Below are 26,498 nucleotides of genomic sequence, written 5' to 3' on the forward strand. Positions count from 1 at the left end.
TTTTTGAAGCGTGAGTAATTGGCACTTTAATTTTTGAATAAGGGTTGACTCATTAAGAAGGTAAATATAATTAGTTATGTTTGTATCATGAATCATCGGTTTGTTGTTTTAACTTTAGACGTTGATTTTTCTCGACACGCGTATTGTTGGTTTATTTGTCAACAAGTTGTACGGTTTCGATTCAGTATATTAATAAAAGATTTCGGAGACATGTATAACATAGACTGGAAGAACACATAGGCTACTTATAAAGTTAGTCTAACAGTGGTAGAGCCCGCTTTAACATCTTCGCACGTATTGGCCCGGCTCGCCCGGTGAAATACCACGACCACACAGAAGACAGGGGTAAAGTGGAAGCAATTCCGCGTTTCGTCTGATGAGTGTGCGTCCCGGAGGCCTAATTTAGTCCTCTTTCCCTTCCCACCCTTTTCTTTACAAGGAAAGGATGGGAAGTGGAAGTGGACTTTCCGGATGAGAGGATGCATGGAAAGCTAAGATATTTTGTTTCTGTGCAACCTCTCCTCCGTCGATTAAAGGTAGGCAACGCATATGCAATTTCTATGGGCAACGGTCACTTCGCTATTTCAGCGATTACAGGTGGCCGCTCGCTCGTTTGCCACCTTTTGATATAAAAAAAAAAGTTTTTTTTTAAATTCCTCGTAGAATATAGATTATAACAGATTATAATAAAATAATTTTTCTTCTGTAAAAGAAGTAGAGATGTAAGTAAGTTCTAAGAACTTTAACAATCTAAAAAGATAAGTATAGTAATATTAAAAGGCATGGAAATGGGCTCAAAAGATTTCGTTGCGGAAATAAACATTCTTACTAATAACATATGATACTATATACCAATACAATAACATATATGACAAATTTTAAACAATTCAATGTTAAAACTGGAATAAAGTTCAATCGCTTTCGAACGACCTCGTGCTCAATATGGATATAGAGACGTCGAGATTGTTTAACCTTTAACTACCGTTATAGGTTAAATTGAACTATTTGATACTTCTGAAACTTGTAAGTCGAAATAGAAATATGAAATAAAGATAAAAATCATAATAAATTTAATTACACAGTATTTCCTTATTGTTTTTTCTATTTTTGTTTTATATAATCTCCGATTCTCGAGCGTTATAATTTAGAAATATATATTATTGCTTCTAATCAACTTCCTAATATTTCTGTCTACCTACATATATCTAGAATTAAGGCTTACTGTCGTATTTAGTTCTTTAATAATTACTTAAACACCTTTAGTTAAAATCTAACATTGAATCCACTCATAAGATATTCCTTAGTGGCCGAATTAATGATTCTGAGTGTGGCAGTTAGTAGTAGAGCTTATATAACAATCTAATCAATCTAATTAAATCTGATTGATCGTTTACATAAAAAAAAAACAATCGGTATACAGCATGTTTTAATATGTCAATAAATGTCCCTTTCGGTTGTCTAAACATAAAACAGCGGTAATATCGTGCAAATAAATGTATTTGTGACGTTTAATATTCGCTCCTGGCCGGCGGAGGGTTAATTAAGCCGAAGGAGGGTTTCGGACAGCGCTTTCTGCTTACCTGTCTAACGATGCGATTTCTTCATTCGTCGAGTTACGTTGCTTTAATTGATTTTTACAATAAAAAAAAGTATTAAACTGGAGTATGTAATTAATATTATGGTCCCAACAGGATCAATAGCACTGAAAGGGTTGTCTTTAATGTTAGTTGCAACTTTTTTATTATATTTAACAAAATTAACGCGTACTTTTCTTTTTTATAACAGAAGGGGGCAAACGAGCAGCGGGAACACTGAGGTGTTCAACGACGCCCATGGACATCAGCAATACCAGAGGAACCGCAGATGCGTTGCCGGCCTTTGAGGCGGTGATCGGCTCGCTTCTTGAAGGACACTAAGTCGTATTGGTTTGGAAATACCGCCGAGGACAGACCGTCATAAAATATTATGGTCATTTTTCGGTTCTCATCTTTTAATAAAATTATTTACGGCAATACACTACATAATATCAATTGTTAGTTCCATAGGAACTTTCCATTGTTTTATTAAATTAAATCTCAAACAAAGACATGGCGCGTCTTACGACACAGCCTAATAATGATTTACCGTTGCTTCCTCCCTCGGGCGACGTTATTCTGCCTTGGATGTCGGATAAACCACACACGGCCGACGTGTCCGAAACTGAGAGCAAATGAAAAAAGAACTTTAATTATTTATTGTCTTGAACCAAGACGTTGTGATTCTTTTATTAAGATTTATCACAGATTTGTAACAAAAGTTAGCGTTAAAAATTTTAATTCCTTTAAATTATTTTTTTTACTTTACTCGACTTAGCTGGAAATAATAAAGTGGGCTATAATATGTCCGCCTGCATCAACTACCTTCCCGTCGAAGTCTTGCCAAAATCGGTCCAGACGTCCCGGAACAAATGCGAGGACAGACAAACATAAAAATGTTTAAAAATTAATTTTCCGTAATCAGCTACGCATATATATCTTGTATATGAAATACGAATTTTATAGGTATTCCTATAAATAAAATGGGAATGTCTGTATGATTCTATAGAATATACGTTCTAAAAACGCACACAGGACGACAGGACAAACTTAAAGGAGCGTTATGAAATTTGAAAACTACATAAACAAACTATTCAGGGAACTGACGGTGGAAAGCAAAGTTTCGCTAATCTAACGTGCATCCGCCGCTCGCCGCCGCGCCGCCCGCCATCTAACAACGCCATGTTCTCCACTTTATTACGCTACTATATTAAATTCGCATACACAGTCCAGACATAAACTTACTTCATCTAAATTATCACTAAAAAGTAACTTTACCCATGACCTTTATGCAACAAATAACTTCATAATCGTAAATACTTGAAATTGAGTTAAGACAGAGTTGTTGTGTTTGTGATTTGAGAGTAAAACTTCAAATTACGCTTTGTACTTTGGAAAAGGAAGAACTACGGATGGATTGTTTGAAAGAGGATATGAGGTATTTTTGGTTGTAATACTGAAACGACCGTTGATCCTAGAGAAATGGGTGAGCTGATTGTCATCAAAGCAACAGATGTTGTTGCAGCCGTCTCCCGTTAATATTGTGTTAATTAAAAGTACTATTTAAAACTGCATGCCATCCAAATATACAAGGTTCACAAATAAGCATATTATTCTTAAGACTAAATGATGACATATTTTGATGTGTTTTCGAACATTAGACTCCCAAGCGGTTTATTATTCTATTCTAAAACTGACCAGATAACGGCCTCAAATTAACATGTACATATAAAGTCCAAATACAAAATATATTTGTCATAGAAGTTTGTAAAAACATCTGTACTCCTACAATTTAGCCGTGTGATGTCTGTTTTGGATTAATTAAGGCAATGTATGCCCGGAGCGAAATTTAAACGTTCACAAATAGTATTGTTTGTACGACGATGCCACAGTTTTATTTGGGCAGCCCGGCGGGACATAAACGAGCGTAATGTTCAACAGAAAGATTTTGAATGCGTCTAAACTTATTGGTTGGCTGCTTTTCAAATTTACAAACTGACATTTCTGGTTATGTTGGAAGTGCTGCACGTGTTGATGTTAATAATATTTAGATGGATGGATGGATGTTTGAAGGTATCTCCGGAATGGCTCAACTTATCTGACTGACATTTGGAATATATGAACGTATTCTGGAAGAACACATAGGCTACTCATTAAGTTTTTTTTATTCCGCGCGGACGATGTCACGGGCGACAGCTAGTATTAGATAATAGTAAGCAGTTCTTTCTCGCTTTCTGCGAGATTTTTTTATCAGCGTTCCTTTTGTTATTCCAGAACTCTTAAGGTAACTTATTATTAGCTCTGTTAATCTAGGATTTGTTAATATTATTTATACTCCAGTCAAATTAAATAATTAAAGCTACAATAATTTTAAATGATGCTTAAAAATTTGTAGTAAATTTAAATACCTTAATTTGGCTAAATTTGATCGGGTTATTATTAAGATTATTAGCTATGGTTTCATGTTTAATTTACATCCAAAAATTTAGTTGTAGCTTTAGTTAAAATTTGGTTTAGCAATACTATCAAATTATTTTAAAAGTCATGAAATGTCTTACTAATATTATAAATTCGCATGTTTAGATGGATGTTTGTTTGAAGGTATTTTCAGGTTGTCTACATGGATCTCACTGAAATTTGTCACACATGTAGAACATAATCTGGAAGAACAAATAGGCTACTAAGTATTTTTTTAAACCCGCGCGCACGGAGTCGCGGTCGAGAGCTAGTTATATAATAAAATAACAATCAGTATAGTAAGTCACAAATCGCCGTCCTAACGCCGTCGCTAACGAGCTTATATATTTATAAGAAGGCTCACCAAACTAAAGATAAATCTTAATAAAGAATCTCCTCTCCAGTCACGCAGCGATGAATCATTAATGTATATACGCTTTTGTTTGTTTTCACTTCGCCAGATTCTGGACTAATACATAGTAAATATAACTTTCTTTTTGATTTAAGGATTAAAGACGATCAACTGGTATCCTATCTTTTGAAATTTTATTTTCTTATATCAACATCAGCTCACTATACGTCCCCCCCGAGAGGCTCGGAGCCTACCCTAAGTTAAGGGTGATTAGGCCATAGTTAACCACGCTGTCCAAGTGCGGGTTGGTTGACTTCACACAAATATTTGAATGTCTTCTCAGATATATGCAGGATGCATCACGATGTTTTCCGCAACCGTTCGAACATCGGATAAATGTATTATACATACATATGTAAATCGGAAATCGAAAAACATATTGGTACATGGCGGGATTCGAGCCCAGGACCTGCAGATTGCAAGTCAAGTGCCCCTAAGCCACAGACGCTCGATATTTCTCTTTTTTTTTTCAAATGTCGTTTTTGCTTTTGGAACAAATAATATCGTAAACATTTTATTGTTAAAGTATTATAATATTTAAGTAACGATTTATTTCGTCTGGTTCTCCACGGACCTTTAAAGGTAATTTTTTTTAAGCTAGTATCTTGCAAGACTGGTAGACCAAACTATGTTACAAAAATATCCCAAAAGTGTTTTCAACATCGTCTAACTCATAATCAGCTTATTTTGTGATACTTTATATTGTTTTTAATGGAATAATAGGATTCAATAAAGTAGCAATAGACTATTTTCTGTTCCGTTCATACATTTTTAATAAAGTCAGGAGTCCAGTAAGATCGGGATTAATATACATTTACCGGTCCTTACCTCTTGGTGACGCATTTCCTTCCTTCCTTACAATCAACTGCACACAATGTGCTTACACGAAAACAAAGGGAGCTTAACTTTAATCATTCTTCTTTGTTCCTGTTAAGGGATGTTTTTATTAAGTCGTTTTTTGAACTTCTACATTAGTAGCATTGTTTCGTTGGTGATTTAAAACTGTGTACTAAAAATGTATGATATATATGTGATTTATGTCGCGTATTCCATTTGAAATACATAAAAGAACTTTTTCTGTTTTAGTTATCTTATCGTACTTCTTACTAGTATTACTATCTTACTAATATTATAAATGCGAATGTTTAGATGGATGGATATTTGTTTGAAGGTATCACAACAAGGACTGTATGGATCTCTCTGAAATGTGGCATAGATGTAGAACATAGTCTGGAAGAACACATAGGCTACTAAATATTTTTTTTAACAGCTAGTCTACATCATAAATGTAGTCTTTTTCAAAATTTCTGTCAATAATTTGTCACTAGTCTGTTCACATTTGCAACATTCAACACAGAAAAATAAAAAAAGTAAAACGATACTTACCAAAAAAAAATCATATTCCAAATTTTAAAATACAATAAAAATACACCTGCTGTTAAAAATACAATCGCTAGCAACAATTATAAGTCTAGACACAATTTGCTCGTATTAAATTCACGGAAACTTTTATGAATTTCGATTATTTTCCCCTTCGAGGGTGTGCCAATAATAGCCCCGAGCCTGTCATTATTACAGCTGCCTTAAATTAATAAAACGCGGTTCATCGCTCCTCTGCTACAAGGGGCTGTGGGTTCGACTCGACCAATACAATACCTAGATAGTTTAAGACCTTTTTTCCAAAGAGGAATGCTTTATGCATACTCCGCGCCCCGGGTGTACGCGGTAATTATGTGGGATTCACCTTCTTATCGGAGGCATACCCACTAAACGTCTCTGTTCTTCCAACGCATCAGGACGGGGCGACAGGCACGCTTTCGCTTTCGTCCGCCATCTTAGATAGTTTAAGACCTAATAAAAATCAAGTAACATGTTTAGTAGTAGTAGGGGCTATGGTATCCTCAACTCTATGACTGATACTTAATTTAACTTGAATATTTATTTTATATAAAATTAATTTTAACATTTGGTCGGTTGACTATGGAGTTTGGCTATTAAAATTATAAAATTGTACTGCCATTTTTTTATCGTATTAAAATGTTTTGTTTTTATTAATACTTTGATGAAATCGTTATGTGATCCATCCTTTGTTATCAGTAAAATAGTGTTAAATCTAAACATTTGATTTAGGGAATTTGAGCGTAATCTTGTCGTGTGTACTAGGAGTCATCCTAAGGAAAGTATTGAATGGGTATGAACATTATTATGCTGGAATGGTACAATATTGTTATTCTTCAATAGGTACGATAAATAACACAGCAGCTCATATTGAAATAGAAGTTTGTGCACGATGCATTATTTAGGCTTTTCGAGCGTCTGCCGAGTCTAGACAATTAACTTAATTAACAGTTAGTGAAGTACCGTTCTGGTATTGGACCAGTATTTAACAGAAAGCTATAATATTGTTTCGGGACAATATTCTATCGTATACGTTCGTTATTCGTGTGGAAACGGCTTTTTGTTGTTTTTTTTTTGCTAAGGCAAAGAGCGTTTTGTAAAAATATGTAACGAGCTGTCGCCCGCGACTCCGTCCGTTAGGAATTGAGAAAAGAAAATTAGAAGCCTATGTGTTCCTCCAGGCTGTGTTCTATTTGTATGTTAAATTTCACCGAGATCCGGTAAGCTGTTCTGGAGATACCTTTAAAGAAACATCCATCCATCTATCTAAGCATTCGCATTTATAATATTAGTATGATTACTCTCTTGTTTACAATTTTTAATTATCCTTGCATTACGTTGTAATTTTCTCTCCCTCTCTCTCTATGTGAAAGAGAATTGAAGATAGGAACATCATTATGCCTTATGGGTAACAATACTTTCTTTCATTTCTTATCATATCTCTCAATAAATACTATACACCTGGTCACCCTTTTCCTTATTCGAAAAGTTTTATGTTATCATGACATGGAAAGATATAACTGTTAAGTTACTGATTTAGCCGTAGTTTCACTTCTAAATATCCGTACAAATTTACTATCTTACCTTTATCTAAACAAATGAGGGGAGAAAAAAATAAGACATCCTATGAGTGTCACTGCGCTGTATAAGCTTATTCCTTGTTTATAAAGACGTCGTAAATACTGCTAAAAAATCATTGAAAACGCAGAGCACTTTCTATTGCTTTGGTTATCCATTTTGTACAATTTCATCGCTTAATTGTGACTTTCTTTTAATTTAAGCAATTACTAAATACAAGATAGTATAAACGTAGCCTTGTAATAAGTGACAAAACTTTGTTTTGAAGCAACACTTCGATATATTACATTTCTAAGTATTCCAATGTTTAGTGGAATAGCGAGAAATGGCTCTAATTAATTTGTTTCCTTTGTGATATGGTATGAAACTTTTATGGAAATTTTTATCCCGATTCCTGGAATAGAAAATTTCCAGAGTAAACAAAATGTATTTGTATATTTACTCGTATTTTAGTTTCAATGAAAATATTTTTCATAACATTTTCGTCGACTTATAAAATTTGTTTTTTTTTGTATTTTTTTTTTATTTACAAAGAGAGGAAATAGTAGTATAATTTATTACCTAATAAGTCACCAAGATCACAAAGATGACCTTCATATTGACGATGAAAGTTGACCGTAAAGCTATTCTTTGGATATCTAAACAATGAACGTATTACTACAATAGTAAAAAATAAAATCACAATTTTATCAAAATACAAAACCAAAGATAACAATTCGATATACGATAAGTAACAGTATCGGTTGTTTTGATTGTCACACACAAAATAAATACGCTAACGATTTGTTATGAAGATATTGGACCCTCGCTATCTACCCTCAGGGAATAGGACAATAGCGTGAGCCATTTCCAGGCATTTCCCATTTAAATATGTTCCCTCGGTTTCCTTATCGACAGGAGGGTCGGCCGGTGAAGTGAAAGACATGCGCGACGGGTGCATTACACTGGGGGACACTAATGACTCATACTGCTTTAGAAAAACACTGATCAATGGAAATTATGCGATGAGTTTGTTCATGTTTCTGACGTTACAAGATACTAAGGAATTGATGGTTTGGTTTCCAACCTTCTTCTAAATATCGGTGATTGAATGATTGTTTATTTCAAACGCGAGCTTAGTCCGTTTGTACTAAACATTTTCTTATGCCTTCTTATTATAATAAATATACAATATACTGTTTTTCCTGTGAACTCTTAAATAGATGACTTAATTAATCTGAGTTTCTTTTTTGCTTTCTGAGTAAATTCTTAAAAATTAAAAATATAGAATTTCTTCTTTAATGTTAATCTTATTTTGTTTTAAATCTTAAAAGATACAAATTGAACCTTAAAAAGATATTTCAGTATACGTTGATTACATTAACAAAATCAGATTTTATTTCAATGCTTATTGTAATTTACTTTTTGTTAATCGTTGCTTGTTCTATTGTTTGAACACCATTAAACTTTTTATAACATTAATTAACTATTGAACAATCAAATGATTAATGTAGCTTAATAATGGATTTATGTGTCATTTGATTAGATTTTAATTGAGAAATTATCTGTAGTTCTTTCACTATTTGACAATCTTACTTCTTTCTAATATGCGAATGTTTGGATGGATGGAAGGTATGTATCTCCGGAACGGCTCAACGGATCTTGATGAAATTTGGCACAGATGTAGAACATAATCTGGAAGAAAACATAGACTACTTATTTATTTTCTTTTTAATTTGTGCGCGTACGAAGTCGCGGGCGACAGTTATTGTTCATATAATTTTTAAAACTAAAAAAATATGTCTGGAAAGCTATATGTTAAGTATTTAACCATGGTATTACTTTGCATGGTTCTAAAAAGCTGTCGATTGCAAAATTTTATATTGAATAAAAATATTGCGCGAAGCTGAGGGCAGTTTGTATGGAACCTACATTCAATTAATTAAGCACGATCCTCTGCGCAAGTTTTCACGTCAAATGCACGGTTACATGGAAAGTGGAACAAGTGACCACTTACCCTGTAATAAATATTTTAATGCATGATTTGAAAATTAATTTAAAGTCAATAAATTGACTTTTTACTCAGTTTTTGCTACAGTCTATATTTTTTGTCTGTGGCCCTTTATTTTTAATCTGTATTTATTAGGAATTAGGCCCTATTGTGTATTACTCCGTCCGCGAGAGATTAAAAATAGATATTAAGCCGATTCTTCTGACCTTACTGTCAGAGTATGCATATTTCATAAAAATCGGTAATAACGAACATTGTGATACGATAAGACTAGCTGTTGCCCTTAACTTCGTCCGCGCCGGATTAAAAAATTGATAGTAGACGATTCTCATACCTACAAAATATGCATATAAAATTACATAAAAATTTGTCAAGACATTTGAGTATGGTAACTAACATTGTGATACGATAATTTTAGACATAATTTATGGCCTCTCCTTTCTTTCTCTTTGAAAAAACCGAGATAGTGTCCAAGCATGCCAGTGTAATACATGTTTAAATAGATCGTCATCTGTTTCGATGAGGTAATATAATTTTAATTTATATTTATTGATCCACTTGATTACTTTAGAATATAAGACAAAGCAAGGGAAATTGAGAGCACTAGGTTGCTTGCTATAATGGAAAGTACAAAGTAGGAAGCCATTAGAGTAACATTAGGTTGTGAGGAAAATTTGCAAGTGAAATACCTTCCTTCTGCATGGAATGAAGAGAGAAATGTATTTGTGAAGACAATGAAAACATGTTTATTTTAAATTAATTAATTTGTAAATACCATAATATAATTTGTAAATAGAGGAAGACCAAAAAAAGTATGGAATGACTGTGTGAAAGAGGATATGCGTAGGAAGGGGGTAGACTCGGATATGACGGCTGATAGAGATGTATGGAGGAGTAGCACATACTGTGCCGACCCTCGATAGGGATAAGGGGAGGTTGATAATGATGATGATATTAATTTGTAAATACAGCGCAGACTAGTAATTACTAGATTCTTTCTAGTCTAAATAATATCGTCTCTACTATGCACTGGTAAACGTAATATTGTTAAGCTCTCTCTAAAAGAAAGCTTCAAATTTTTATCAAGATAAAAAAAAAATTCTGGATTCAATGATTTAAAAAAAACTGATTCTACGGAAATCGTTCCACTGTCGTAGAATATTTTTATAAAAATTAAACAAAACATATTTACAAAAATCTACAGTATTCGAAGTAAAGAAGTTACGACTTAAGGTCCTTCAAGAAGCGAGCGTATCACCATCTCAAAGGCCGGTAACGCTTCTGCGTTTCCTCTGGTTTTGCTGATGTCCATGGGCGTCGTTGAACACCTCGGTGTTCCCGCTGCTCGTTTGCTCCCTTCTATTATAAAAAAAGAAGCGATGCGAGATAAAATTTTTATTAGTGACATAAACATGTACTTCCTATTTTACGAGGCAGATGACAAATCGCCTTTTAATATTGCAATTTAAAATTTCAATAGCGTCATAACAGGGGTTGCTGAAAGATATTAAACAATAGGGTGAAGTAAAACCAAATCTACGAAGACTTATAAGAATTTTGAACCGTGAATCAATCGATCTTACTAATATTATAAATGCGAATGTTTAAATGTATGAATGTTTCTTTGAAAGTATCTCCGGAAAGGCTGAATGGATTATGATGAAATTTGGCACATGTAGAATGTAGTCCGAAAGAACAATTAAGCTTACTTATCATGTTTTTTTTTTAATTCTACGTGGACGGATTCGTGGGCGACTGCTAATTATTGTAATAAATCATATTCTATCATAAGTCTAGATCTTAGTTTGAAATTATACAAAAACATTAGCGAAAAATATTGGCTTATATCTTAAAAATCTATTAAATTTATTAACGTAAAGGGATGATTAAAATGTCTTCGTAAAGTGCTAATAGAGATACATATCGCCCATTAACAAGTATCCAAATAAGGCAAGTTTAGTAATAAATTTGTTGTTACGCTTCCTATGGGAGTAAGTAAGCTCCTCTTCTCCGTACGGAGAGAATAATTTTTTTCTTATTATGCCAGTACTTTTTATACCCTGTTTTCTACATTGAGTAATTAAAAATTTACTCACACATCCCAGACATTATACCGATTACCATTTTTAATGTCGATTTATTGTTCCTTTTTTAAACCTTTATATAAATCACCAGTACGTAACAGATAAGCATGGTTCTTTTTACCAGGAACAAAGTTAAGGTTAATATTGACGTAGACCAAGGTTTAGGTGTACATTGATCAGTCTTTCCCAAAGTGGGCGATAACGCCCCCTTGTAGGCGCTGCAGGTCTCAAGTTGCGGGTTATAGTAAAAGTTTTTTTTAGAATTCTCCGTTAATATACATTTATAGGTCATAATTAATTATTAAATTTGGAGTTATAATGGTTTTTAAATATGTGAAAATATGGGGGCGCTAAAAAATATTTGTTCTCCAAGTGGGCAGTAGACATAATAAGCTTGGGAACCACTGGTGTAGATGTAAACGAAGATCTATGGTTTGTAAAACGATGGTTATTTTAATGTACAGAAATTGAAAATGCATTTTAATCAAAAAGGAGGAAACGAAAGTTGAGCGCTGCAAGTATATTGCCGGTGGTCGAGAAACATTAGTACATAAGGAAAATTTGCAAGTGAAATGGCCGACTTCCTTTGACTGGAACACCCCTTGAACTATGCAATGAAAATTACATAAAGTTTTCTTTGAACTCAACGTTTGTAAGTGCATGATTTGTAGGTAATAGACGAGGTGAAGTTTTTATCTAATATTAATTGTTAGTTAAGGCGATTTAATTTTTAAGTGCGTTTACTTCATTATCTGACATCAAAAAGAAAGATGTTATTAATTAATCTGTATTTTTTATGTGTGCTACCGCGTAACTCCGCCCCTGGTGCTTCGAATTTTCAAATGTTTTTATGATCGAAGGGTTTTGCTTGCAAGTGGGTCCCATTTATTTCTTCTATTTACCCTGCTATGGAATATAGGCTTATCGAAATAGAGAAAAACGACAGCTAAATAGCATAACTTTCTAGACCTTGGACAATTTATTAGCAATCTTTCTATATCTTAAGTCTCCGATATGTGACGGGCGAATTCTATTAAGGTAGTCCTTTCATGACGTCATATTGTAATTGTCGACGTATTGTAATTCCATCAAAATTTTTAGCAGGGGACGTTAAAACTTCGACTATATATCAATGCAATGAAGCTATAAATGTCTACGGACTAAAAGGATTCATGGGTCATAAAAAATCCAATTTTATTACCCTTAAACAATAGATAGATAATTTCATAAGTAACAATGGATACGGAGAGGGATATTTAGATCGAGGGGTATACGATACTAACCTAACTATTGATTTCTGAGACTTCTTTCATGCATCTTTGCCAAAATATGTTTTAAACGGGGATTTTGATCTGAAAAACCCACGATAAAAAGTAGAGTTTTACTTTCGCTAAAATTATTTTTAAACAATAACATTGTTATTTAATATAAAGTTAATATACACAATAAAAAAACAATGTAAGAAATGTAAAAGAAAAACGGTGCAATACAACTTAATTCTAATAGAGTTCTCTTAAAATCAACCCTGAAATTAAAAGGTCTTCTAGTATAAAATAAATTTTCCATTTATCAATACTAACTGCACATTATATATTGAATACATAAACAATTTTGAGTGGCTTTAACAAGACATTTGTTTTTTGAAATTTAATAAAAAAATTGAAATAGAAAGAGCTTTTGATTTATAATGAATGTTATAACATTTATAAAGCGGGCATAGTTTTTGCTAATTTTATACAAGGGCAGATTAGTATGGCAGTAGTACAATAAACAGTATATCAATAGAACTACTGTTGAAATGCTCACTTACTGTTAAAATACTGCCTTCCTACACAAAACAGTTGATCAACGTAGTCATTTATACTCAAAAATATATTAAAGTGTCTATAACACAAACTTTCTTTGACAAAATTTCTTTGTTCTTTATGCATTGTTACTGCTTTCCTTTTCTGTTCTACCTTCGTGTGAAACAAGCATAAGTGATGCATAATGTAAACTGCATGGGAGCGGCTAATGGCCTGAGACACGTAAATACAAATTTCAGCGAGTCGTTTTTACGTCGAAGCTATTTATGAGAAGTGTCTGAATTATTCATATGTTGTACTTTACTTGTCGCATAGTCGTTTCCTAGTCCAGTTCTCTCGTAGTTTATAAAATAATAGTATTAAATTAAGAAACACGTAGATTCTAACGTTTGGTTGATAGAATCGTTGTTAATTGATAATATTAGGCCATGGGATCTTGGGGTTTCCGAAAGAGCGAGTCAAAAAAAATACGGGTTAAAATATCCATTTAAAATTGAACATTTTATTTTTAATTCAATAATGTATCCAATTTAATTGCTATAAAAGTACCTATTTAGAATTATTTTAAGGGTACCGATAACAAATAGTAAAGTTATAAAACAAATACTAGCTTATTAAAACTCCTTAAAATAATAAAAGAGACTGGCTTTAAGTTCATTGAAGGATCCTTTGAAAACTTGCAAGTTGTTTTGTTATAGTATTAATTAATGCAGCGCAGTTCATTTGTTTATTATGAAAATCCTCCCGCGAATAAATGCAAAAGTTCGAGAGATAAACCCTTGATAATATTTTCAGACATGAATAAAATAATTTTACTAGAATAAAAAAAACTGAGGATTAACTTGTAGTTTGCTTATTAGAATGGTAAAGAAATGTTTCACTGTTTGAAGGAATACGAATCATTGGATTGTCTTCTTTAAAATAATCGAACAGTCAGTGAATAATCGTTTTGTATTGTGACATGTTGCTGTCCTTGTTTTTTTAAAGAGAATATGAGCGATGACAATATTAACACAAATTCACGGCAGTATTCCACTGTAAGGTACAAGAGATATAACGAAATAAACAAAAAATACCTACAAATTATCCTTTCAGTCGGCTATAAGTTAACAAAGAAAATTTTAAATGAAGTTATTGTTTTACTTAATTTCATTACAAAGGGTAGGCAACATGTGAAATTGTTACGTATAATTATGACGTAAAGGCTTAAATGTGTTAATAAAGGCATAAAATTTATAAGTCGACCGCAAAATTCTTAAAGTTTTCCGTTAATTCAAGCATTCTTAGTAAAAATACTTTGAAAAGATAAGTGAGCTTTGTATGCAAATTTAAATACTCACGCGACTTCTTAGGCGAATAATTAACTGGAAGAAAACGTTTTTAATTTCACAAAACTTTTCACACTAATAAAAGTTTGAAAAAAGATAGAGTTTTTTAGTTTAGCTCTTTAGTAAGGTAATTTTTTATATCATAAGGTGGCAAACGAGCGAGCGGCCACTTGAAATCGCTGAAATAGCGAAGTGACCGTTGCCCATAGACATACGCAATTGCATATGCGTTGCCTACCTTTAATCGACGGAGGAGAGGATGCACAGAAAGAAAATATTTTCATTCCCAGGAATCCTCTCATCACATACGAAAAAGGGTGGGAGGGAAAGAGGACTAAATTAGGCCCCCGGGATGCAATGTTAATAATATAACAACTCAGAGTTGTTCAATAGTAACTAAGGGAATCCTTTACATGTACAGAGAAATCTACACTAAGGGACTCTTTAGTAACTCTAAAATTACTCTGTGTGGTAGTAAGTCTAGTAGCGAAATATGAAAAAAAATCAAATCATGTGACCACTCAACAACAAACTGTTACTAATTTTAGGGAAAACATCAAACGCATTATATTCACCAACATTATCTTTAAAACGTTATTTATTTAATTTGAATAAAAACATGTCTTTACCACCTTTGTGTTAATTTTCCTAAAAAAACATTTACTTTATTAGCGTTCGTCTCTTTCGAAAAGTACCAAACAACCAGTGGAATCTCGGTCAATCGCTAGTTTATTAAAAAAAGAAAGAACTTGTTTTACCTTATTCTACATAATGTTAACTAATGCTAATAAATAAATTTACAATACTGATTAGGACCGTACGTGCGGCGGACAGCTGTTTAACCGCAGAATGTTAAATGTATCCAGCCAGTCGGAATTTATGCGGACGATAAAATACTATGTGACTTTTTAATTATGTGAATTAGTATATAACTAATTCCCTTACTTTCCTAATCTTAGACAAAATTTTGGTTGCTAACCAACAATGGTAGATTGACATTGGTAGAGCCCGCTTTAACATCTTCGCACGAATTGGCCCGGCTCGCCCGGTGAAATACCATGACCACACAGAAGACAGGCGTCAAGTGGAAGGAATTCCGCGTTTCGTCTGATGAGTGTGCGTCCCAGAGGCCTAATTTAGTCATCTTTCCCTTCCCACCCCTTTTCTTATAAGGAAAGGATGGGAAGTGGAAGTGGCCTTTCCGGATGAGAGGATGCATGAGAAGGGAAATTTTTTTCTTTCTGTGCATCCTCTCCTCCGACGATTATAGGTAGGTAATGCATATGCAATTGCGTATGACTATGGGCAACGGTCACTTCGCTATTTTAGCGATTTCAGTTGGCTCGCTCGTTTGCCACCTTACGGTATAAAAAAAGATTAGTCGAATGCCCTAGCTTTACTAGCTTGCAGTAATAAGTGAAAAGCCATTGTACTAGTTCTATTTACTAATCCATGTGTAATAAAAATGATGAATAGTGTATACTTACAATTAGTTTGTAGGCAAATGTAGCCTGAGCAATTAACTGAGAATGGCAATGGAACAATAGGAATGAAAACAACGTATTTAGATCACATATTTATTGATGTGGTAGTTATTTTGAGCTACACAAATTCCATTCGTTATTTACAACTTACGCACTATAAATATTTTGTAACAATAAGCAACAATTTTAACTGCATACTATAAATACATTTTCAAACCGAAATGTCTACAATGTTGACAAATTTCATCGTTATGAGAAATTGTAGGTTAGGTTTTTTTTAAATCCAATGTGTTAATATTTTGTACATTTATATTGTAAAAAACTTGGTTAATTTTTTTATTATTAATAAAAACATGGAACGTATAAAAACATAATCGCCAAAGATGTAAATAATAAATACTCGTAAATAAATTAATAGTTAGTATTAAGTTTACAACAAATGCATAAAATTTTTGTTTTTTTTAATTATTGTTGAAAATATATAATTGTCCTTATTTTTTAAAACGGTTCAATTAATCAAGTTAAATATAATTTGGTATATAATAAACCAACCCGCACTTAGCCAGCGTGGTTGACTATGGCCTAATCACCCTTAACTTAGGGTAGGCTCCGAGCCCCTTGGTGTGGACGTATAGTGAGCTGATGATGATATAACACACGGTATTTTAGAAGAAGAATTCGATGACAATTAATATTCATCGAAATCTAAAAAGTTATAACTAAAACCGTAGTTGAATTATCAAACTTCTTCAAAATTATATAGATAAAAAATCAGTAAATGGATCCCCGATATTCCATCATGTTTTTTTTTAAATTTTCTGTAGCCAAAAACACCACGGAATGTTTTAAATAAATGCACATTTTATCGCAATTTTAAATAGTCTCTTTTATTTAAAATATTTCATTTCAAATCATAATAAAATTTTTATTAATCTTCAGTTATCTAAAAATAATAAATACACATTTTTTACGTATCGTATAGATTATTGGTTGAATTATGAATTGTTGTTTGCAAACTTTTCTATGAAAATAAAAATAAAAATTGACTTTTTTTTAAGTCGAATTCCATTTTCAAATAAATATGACAGCTTACTTTAAACATATTTATTTTGCTCTTGTTTTCTCTAGAATATCTATCCCTGTACAATTTTGTAAAGGTTTAGAATTAATAAGTTCATATATAACTTACTTTATAACTTTACATTAGCTTAATTAATTATCGTAACTTTGTAGAAAAAAATATACTTATATAACAACGAGTAAGTAGCTTTGTTTTTGTGACTAGGTTAAAAAAATATTTTCGGTAAATTATTAAGTTAAATATAAAAATAAATGACCTTAAACAAAAACTAAGCTACGAAATTATACAAAAATTATTAAATAATATATTTATAAATTAAATTTTTATTTTCGAATACATTTTAATGGATTAATTATCAAAAAAACCAGCTTGTTATATGAAGTTGTAAAAATATGATGTAATTTTGTTTTTTAAATAAAATTAATTATTATTTAAACAGTTTTGTTTTAATTGTTTTGGTGCGATATTGAAAAGAGCTTTTACAATTAAAACATTATTAATATTTTATTTATTGGAATATGTATGGTAACAAAACGTACTTGGGTCTTAACTAACTCTGAATACAAAGACGAAAGAGCAAATGACTTTTTTGTTTTAAAATACTCTTTTTTTAAATTGATATGTCGTTTTTATGTACCAGACTTTTAATACCCCTTGTTTTGTTTTACTTCGCCTTTTTTTAAAATTTTTATAAATTTATTTGGAATTAAATAACATTTTTCTAGGTCGAATATATAAATGATCTTTTTATGTAATCTTTTAACAATTAATTGTGGATTGAAAATAATATTAAAAATAATTACATAATTAAGTTTAATTAATTAAACTTTTACAGTTTATAAATGGTCTATAAATGTTTTTATTACCGAAACTATTTACAACACTGTTGATCTCTAACGAGACACTGGTGAGAAATATTCCAAGAAAAAAAAAATCCGATTAGATCAATAAAGAGTCTTGGAAACAATTTGTAGTATGCAGTATATCAATAAATGTAGAGTAGTTAATAAATGAGTCTTGCAATGACTACTAGACGCGGCTTGCACTCTGTCAGCCCGCGAAGCCCCCTCGTTGAAGTCCCGCGATCTTGCGTAACCTTTTAACCGCTCACCTTGTACGCTTTCTTCGTTACTTCGCCAGTAGACTGTTGCTATTGTGGCGAGACACTGCAACAATAGATACATCCTGTAGGATATTTTTAAGGCGCTTTTTTTATCGTAGAATTAATAGCGTAAATTTCATTTTAGCTAGAGTTAAGTAGAGAAAAAGATTCAATACTAAAAGTGAATATAATGGCCTATGTCTCTTTGCTGTAAAGAAAAGACTTAAGGCACATTTGAATTTTATTGTTGCGTAATATTAATAACGATTAGATATGTCAATATTTTTTGCTTATTATAAGGAAAGCTGCATAAATATTTGCATTGGAAAATAATATCTCGTTTTTTTTTTGCTAATGTTTAGTCTTTTTGACTACGAACACGATTATATAAATGTGATATATTTTAAAAATTATAACATTTGTATTATATTACATGGTGCACCGCGTAAAGCCAAAAATCAATAACTCAATACGTTATTAATTCAGAAGTTCAGGTCATATGTATATGCATATTTAAAACATAAAATGACATTCGACAGATCAGGGACGTTAAATATAGCAAACAAAAATTAAATTCAGTCATATTCCTGTAAAGTTTTATGATTTAATAAAATTTTTATGGATTTGTAGGCTTTATGAATAACTGTAAATGCTTTCGTGAGTAGTAATATAGGTAATAAAGTAAGACAGTTTACGCCATCTATATATATAAAAGAAAGTTGTGTTAGTTACACTAGTTATAACTATAAGAAGTATAACTCAAGAACGGCTTTACTGATATGGTTGAAAATTGGTGAGGAGGTAGCTTAGAGCATGGAGACGGACATAGGTTACTATTTATTCTTTTTTTTCGAATTCATGCCTTGAAGTGCTGCTTTTTATTTAACTTACTAATATTATAAATGCGAATGTTTAGATGGATGTGATGTGGATGGAAGGATAGGTGTTTGAAGATATCTCTAGAACGGCTGAAAGGATCTCGATTAAATTTGGCATAAGTATAGAACATAGTCTGAAAGAACACATTGGCTACACTAATATCCACGCCAACGAAGTCGCGGGCGACAGCTAGTTTCTAATATTTTGTGCTTGAGAACCAAACATTTGTTAGATCGTCATCAACCTGCCTTTATCCCTACGACAGGTCGGTACAGTATGTACTACTCCACCATACATCTCTATCAGCCTTTATATCTGAATGTACCACCTTCCTACGCATATCCTCTTTCATACAATCCATTCATACTTTCTTTGGTCTTTCTCTTCCTTTGTAGCCATCCATATTCAATCTCATTATATTTGTTTATATAACATTTATGAGTTACATATTTACGCCAAAAAAAACTTAGTTAAAAGGGTACACCAACGTGATGATTTAGACGTCAAGGTTGTTTATAGAGGTTTTATGGGCGACTAGCTAAGAAGCCTTCCATGGAATTTTACGACGCGAAAACAATGAAACTCTAAACCAAGATATTTTGTTACAATACACATTTCTGCCATTCCTAGAAATTTTAATGTTTATAATTCAATCTAAAAGCTCAAACTATAATAAGAAATGTCTTAAAATTAACTATGTTTTTTATTCGTTTCCAACCTACGATTTATATTTCTTATACATAATCCCTATTGAATTTAACGCCATCTAAGCAACAATTGTTGTATGAAAGTAAAATCGCCAGTCAATGGCATTGAAAGTGTTAAGTTGACGAGATAGTAATTTAAAGGTATAAACAATACTTACTTTAAGTTTAAGGTCCCCTTTCCTAAAATGTTTCGGCTTGACTTTGAAGTCAAGCGCTAGACTCGTCGTTTCCAGACCATCATCGTCTTTATACGTGACGGGTGTTAGGACTGTAGCTGGGGGCGCGGGTTCACCGTTTATGTACCACGCGAGTCTGGTCGCCGGTCGGGACCGGCCTGAAGTGCAGTTTACTTGCACCCTGTCTCCGATCTGGTACCGTAGTCTAGACCCGGAGATCGTTGGTCCGTGTTCTGGTAATGCTGGGAAAGAAAGATGTATTTCAGACCACATACACTTCTAGATAATAGAAAAGAGAGAGAGTTTGTGTTTTGGGGAGGTATAGTAAGTAAGGGAAGGATTGTATAAATTGAGTGACGACTGAAATAACGAATGCAACACCGATTTGCTAGTTGTCCCGGAACGACGGTGACAAAACATGGTCCTACGCTGTATTAACACTGTGACTAACGGCGAGAGTTGTATCCTGAGTAGTAAAGTGCTGTGGGTTCCGGTGCGTTCCTAGAAGATGCCTGTGCCCTTTCTATTGCACTTGAGGTTGCACCGAAGGGGTTTTAGTGGGTCAAAACCCACATAACCATGTTTTCCCGCGGAAGGTATTCTTTCCAATATTTCTCAACGAAAAAAAATCGATTTAGGGCCGCAAACCTGATGGAAGATTCTACATAGAGTTAGTTAAGGATATGATTTTGCGGTAATAACTTGTAGAATATCATTGGTGTTCGTCTATAAAAGTCTTCTAATTCCATAATTTAAAGCAACTTATTAGGTAATTAAATGTCATGACATAATATTAATATTATGCTACAAAGAATTAAATCTTTAATTATTAAATTTTATACTTTAAAGAACAAAGTAATAAAGGTACGGCTTCATAAGAACGACACTAAAACATAATATTCACATCAAAAGTAGACATTAAAGTGAAAGGGTTTACTGCCGCCACTTGAATAGAGTAATTATATGACTTGTTTCAAAATAATTAAAAGGTAGTGTTTATTTAACACTACAGTTTATGAGCCAAATCTTATAATGAAATATATATAAAAGTACAACTAAAGTATACTTATGTTTTTAAATTATATTTCAATATAATTTCTTATTTACCAGTATTCTTTTGTCGAAAAAAAATTATTAAAAATTGTACTATGCACAATCTGTTAACAATATTTGTGAATAGTGGTGAATATCGGTGAATACTGGTGAGTATTGGTGAATAGTGGTGAATATTGGTGAACAGTGGTGACGCAACGAACTGCAGAATCCGGTCAGTTACTCTTTATGTCTTGAGTCGTCGTAATCTTTGCAATGCATCGCCAGCAGGCTGGTGTAGTTTGATTTTTCATACCTTAAATGAATATTTTATTTATGTCGTTCGATACTTACCTACGATGATCATGTCCGCATGGTCGGAAACAGTCGGGAAGAGTGGTCGCTCGCCTGATACCTCGCATCTGTATCTCCCGCCCGTCTCCAATACGGCCGGGAACAGCGTTATGTTGGATCCGTTTGGGCTTGATTGCTGTCAACAACAAAACTGATATACATTGCTACACTGGAAGCGACATATTTAGTAACTAGTGTGGTGTTAGGAACAAAACGAAATTTTTCATGAAATCAAAAAATTGTGCTGGCTGGTATTATACACAAGCCTCTTGTAGTTAATTTTATTCTGATATTTTATTAAACAAAATAATTGATCTAGTTTTACTAGGATTTTTATGTTTTTTTCCTATTTCTCCGTAATACAATTAAATTGCAACAAAAGTTATTGAGTCAACTTTTATAAAAATAAAAATGTCAGTGTTACGAAGTAACTTTTTAAAATGTTACTGGCCAGTGCTCGAATAGTTTTCCACTTTAAAAAACAATAGCCGTTGTAGTAATAAAGTTGGCCGATGTGTGTATGACTTTACGTGTTTATGTTTAAGCAATTGAAGGAAGCTGGAACAGTTTGAAGCGAGAGCTTGTGTGCGCACGTAGCTCTTCAGCGCGCAATATCCGTTCCACTTCTATAGCGGTTTATATAACGATACAAGATACCTCATATAATCTAATTAGAAATGTTTTTGTACAATGTTCGATGGGTGTTAAGATATTGCGTGTCTACGTTCATGTTTACGTCAAAAGGGGGAGCTTTTTATTCAAGGGTATTGTGGATGCATTGTTTGCTGTGAGGTTCGTAAGTAATATGAATCACAATTAGAAAACGAATTTTTCTTCTTCCAATGCCTCTCCATTACTGGAGGTTGGCCGTCAGCTCAGCGAACCCTTTCCTGTCCTGTGCCAAGCGAAAAAGTTGTTCAACGCTGGCAAAATTGGTCCATTCCCGGATGTTTCTTAGCCACGACTTTCTCCTCCTTCCAACTCGTCTTCTGCCTGCGATTTTGCCCATCATAATGAGTTGAAGAAGTTCATATTTTTCGTGTCGCAAGACATGGCCTAAATATGCAACTTTTCTCTTTTTGACGGTCTGCAATAATTCGCGTTTTGTGCCGACGCGCTGGAGGACCCGCACATTGGAAATCTTCTCTGTCCAACTTATGCGTAGCATTCTACGGTAGCACCATATCTCGAAAGCTTCGAGGAACTTCTGGGTGTTGGCTTTCAATGTCCAGGCTTCGCTACCGTATAATACGACTGGCCAGACATAACACTGGAGTATTCTTATTCGGAGCTTAATGGATAGTTGACGGTTGCATAAAACTTAACCCATTTTTTTAAGAGTTGCCTGGCCCATTCCAATTCGGGATCGTATTTCCAGTTCGCTGTCCCATTCTTCATGAACCCAGGCACCGAGGTACTTATACTTCCGCACTCGCTCTATGTCTTAGAAAACGAATTGATTTCTATTTATTCATTTATTTGTCTAAATTTAAGATCGAAGGAATACCCTTTTTTTCCTAACCGCAAATTTTCTATTAGAATTCAGAAGTCTTTTGTCTTCGCAACGATAAAAGAAAAGTTCCAAATTCAAACATAAAAAATTGGCTGTATGTTTCGCATTCCTTTGCTTTAAAAAAAAACTTTTTCATAGAATGGCACGTTATCGGCGTCGGTTAGAGTCGGGCGCACGTGTAGATATATTCAGGTGTCACTCACCCGCCACAACACGCACGCAATTTCGGTGAGTCAACTTCATTACGTGCTATAGATTACAATCGCGACATCCATTACGGAAAATAAGCGCCTCCATAAAGCATGTCTCGTCCGACTCCTGGCTTTAACTAATATTTATGAAGAATAAAAGTAAGGTTATGTTATGTAACTTCACTTCGTTGAATATAAAAAAAAAACGAAGTTAATATGACATTGAGCCATGTCAAAAACTTGTCATAATTTTTTTTTCGATTGATGGTGACTTTAACGTTACAAAAGATGCTTTTTCGAGTATAAATGACTTTTGAAACCAAAAAGTACCTAATCGCTGTTTTATAGATTCGATCTAAATTGTTTTATTTTTCTTTCTTGGATTATTTTCCTTCTGAAATATACGACTCCATAAACAAATATGGTAAGAAGTCATATTTATTCCTTTACGATGTCTCATAAAACACTTTTATTAAGTTAATCATTTTAGTGTAAAACATAAAATAAATGATGATATATTTCTGTGATAGTGCAATGAAAAACTCAGGTGACATCAAATACCCTGCACATAAAAAAAATGAATATAAAATAAAAAAAAATTGACGTTTGAAACATAATTTATAACATAGCTAAATCAAGAAATATTTTGCAAATATAAAACAGTTGTTTCCTGTTGTATTTAGTTTTTGTATTTAAAATTAATCCACGCATGTTTTTATTTTCTTAATGTTACTTTGTTGCAAAATACAAAAAAAATATTAATGTAATTGTGAATGTATAAGACTAATTTATAAGCCTACCTCAACATCGACTCCGGGTAGCAGAAACTTTCTGCGGGGTTCGACATCGCGGGGGACATGTCGGAAGAACTCTTTGCCGTCCTTGTACCACTTGACAGAGTAGAGGACGTCAGTGGGCCCCAGCTTCCAGCGGCAGGAGAGCGACGCGCGCGTGCCTAATGGTACGTGCGCCGGAACCCGCAGTTCCAGCAACTCCAGACCAGTAACTATGTAACCTGTAACAATATTTATGATTTGTAACATTGGTTATTAATCTGTGCAACTTGTGCAAATAAATTGTACAAATGCAACCAAACAGTATTCTTTTTCGAAGTCAAGTCTGGCAAATCGAATATCCATTTTTTTTTTCATATAAAAATGTACAACCATAAAATTCGGGCTTTGATAAGTCTCGGAAAGGTATGCACTTTGAATACACATTTGCTCGTATGTTGGTAAAATGTTATGAAGGCAAAAATCCATTAAACGCGATGTGAAATAATTTCCCATGTGACGGCCGCCCGCGGCCCGTAAAAGAGGCACTATTGCCCCTACCCCCCGCGCCCAGCTCAGCAAAATATTACTTTACGACTGAACCCGCGGGGTGGCGCTCGAGTAAATTGATGAATAAAGACCACAAGTACACGACCAGACGAATTACGTTAATGCAAATATATCCTGTAATTGATTACACCTATACCAATTTAACAACGATTTTGTTTGTATGCGAAACGTGTTTGAAATGACAATACCGAATTTTAAGAACTTTTCTCCACAAATATAGTTAGACAAAATTAATACTTATTGTTAGAAAAGACGAATCTACATGGCTCACCTGGTGTTATTTGATCCGACAATGTAGGCATTAATTCTCTCGAAAATTATGAGCAAAAAGGTGCTAAAATCTTCACTGCAATTTCCAAACAAAACATAAAATAAAGCCTCTATTCACGTCAAACGCTGCAATAAAGTAAGTTATTTACGAACGTGTATTGTTTTTGACAATGATTGTGCTGTTCAGAGTAATTTAAAAAAATAAAATGCTCTTAAAAAGAGTTGTGAATATGATGTATTGTAACTTGAGCCGGTCGCCATATGTCACACAATTGTGGGGGAGGTTCTACAGCGAGTCTGGGGGAGGGGAGACTTTGTGGCGGTCGCGGGGGACGGTCGCTGGACTTCACAATAAAGCAATTTAATTTTATATGTTGAACAAAAGCATGCGGTCTTTACCGATACGATTATTCCAGTATTTTCGATAATTATTAATTGTGTTCAACATTTTAAATTAAAGTGCTTAATAATTTTGTACATGATAATTTATTTATTCCACGATGAAATTACATTTCATTTACATCATTTTGATTGGCACAAACTCTGAACACACTGGACACGGATGGAAACTGAACAACTACACCGAATTTTATTTTTTACAATCGTTGTAAGGAATAAGTTGCATGTAAATTCCGAACGGTGCAAATTACATATGCTTGTCACTAAATGATATCAAGATCGAGTGGGCACGTTAAATGCAGTGCTAATTGCGCCGTCCAATACTTGGACATTAAGGCATTCACCGCCTATCACTGTCTGATATCAGGTGTACGCCAAATGACATCTGTAATTCAATAACATTACGAACAGAAGCGAATAATTAACAAGCTTTCATACGCTTTGATTAAAAGGGCACATAAATACAAAAAAATATAAGATGTGTCATTTAAAATATGACATAGTACAAAATGCTATGATTATGTTAAACGATACTATAATAAGCTAGATTCATGTACCTATACTGGATAAATAAATGACAAGAACTAAATACAATAAAATAATTAATATATTTTAAAACGTTTTTTCTTTTTCTATGACAATACATTTCATTTTACTGGCCAGTTACAGGTTTCTCATGGAAAACATTTGTCTACAAACATTTTATAATTATTGTAATTGTCCCACTTATTAAATACTAGCAGTCGCCCGCGACTCCGTCCGCGTCGAATTAAAAAAAAGTACATAATTAGTAGCCTACGTGTTCTTCCAGACTATGCTCTATATGTATGCCAAATATCATCGAGATCCATTCAGCCGTTCTGGCTATAACATCAAACATTCATCTATTTATCCATCCATCTAAACATAAGCATTTATAAGATTAGAAGAATTTAGAAGAAGAAGATTTAAGATAGCCATGTTGATCATGTCACTAAGCTGTAATCTAACATTCCAATGGTGATTTTTTTTAAAAATATTTCTGTAGTTTTGGAGTTTATACGTTACTTGCAAAATACAAATCCTTCCCCTTGATACTATAGTGTAAAAACTTGTGAAAACAAACCGCAGTTTTTAAAGTCAGAGGGGATTTTGGGGTGCACTAGTATTGTCGGAAATAAAACTAAGTGAATCACTCCTGGGGGTCTGAGCACCCTATCCGAGGTAGAACCCTACTGGGACCACTCTGGGGCCTCTCTGAATCCACTTCAGATCACCTAGATACCTCAAACCGATATGTTTAGTTAAATTGTTTCATTTAAAATCATTTTGCGTACACTTATAGTAATTCAATTATCGGTT

The 26,498-nt window shown here is 33.3% G+C and overlaps 1 protein-coding gene across 1 annotated transcript in view; it reads right to left on the bottom strand.

Annotated features, from left to right (window-relative positions):
* Positions 1-18,043: 18,043 nt before the first annotated feature.
* beat-IIIc (beaten path IIIc) overlaps positions 18,044-26,498 on the bottom strand; it is an 86,044-nt gene continuing 77,589 nt past the window's right edge. The window contains exons 3-6 of the mRNA XM_013321315.1: positions 23,946-24,160; positions 21,442-21,577; positions 20,038-20,297; positions 18,044-18,357 (exon numbers count right to left, since the gene is read on the bottom strand). Of these exons, the coding sequence (XP_013176769.1) occupies positions 18,136-18,357; positions 20,038-20,297; positions 21,442-21,577; positions 23,946-24,160 (833 nt within the window). The 3' untranslated portion in view covers positions 18,044-18,135. The remainder of the gene's footprint in view (positions 18,358-20,037; positions 20,298-21,441; positions 21,578-23,945; positions 24,161-26,498) is intronic.

This window comes from Papilio xuthus, unplaced genomic scaffold (genome assembly GCF_000836235.2).
Source record: "Papilio xuthus unplaced genomic scaffold, Pxut_1.1 DF828952.1, whole genome shotgun sequence".
Lineage (NCBI taxonomy): Eukaryota > Metazoa > Arthropoda > Insecta > Lepidoptera > Papilionidae > Papilio > Papilio xuthus.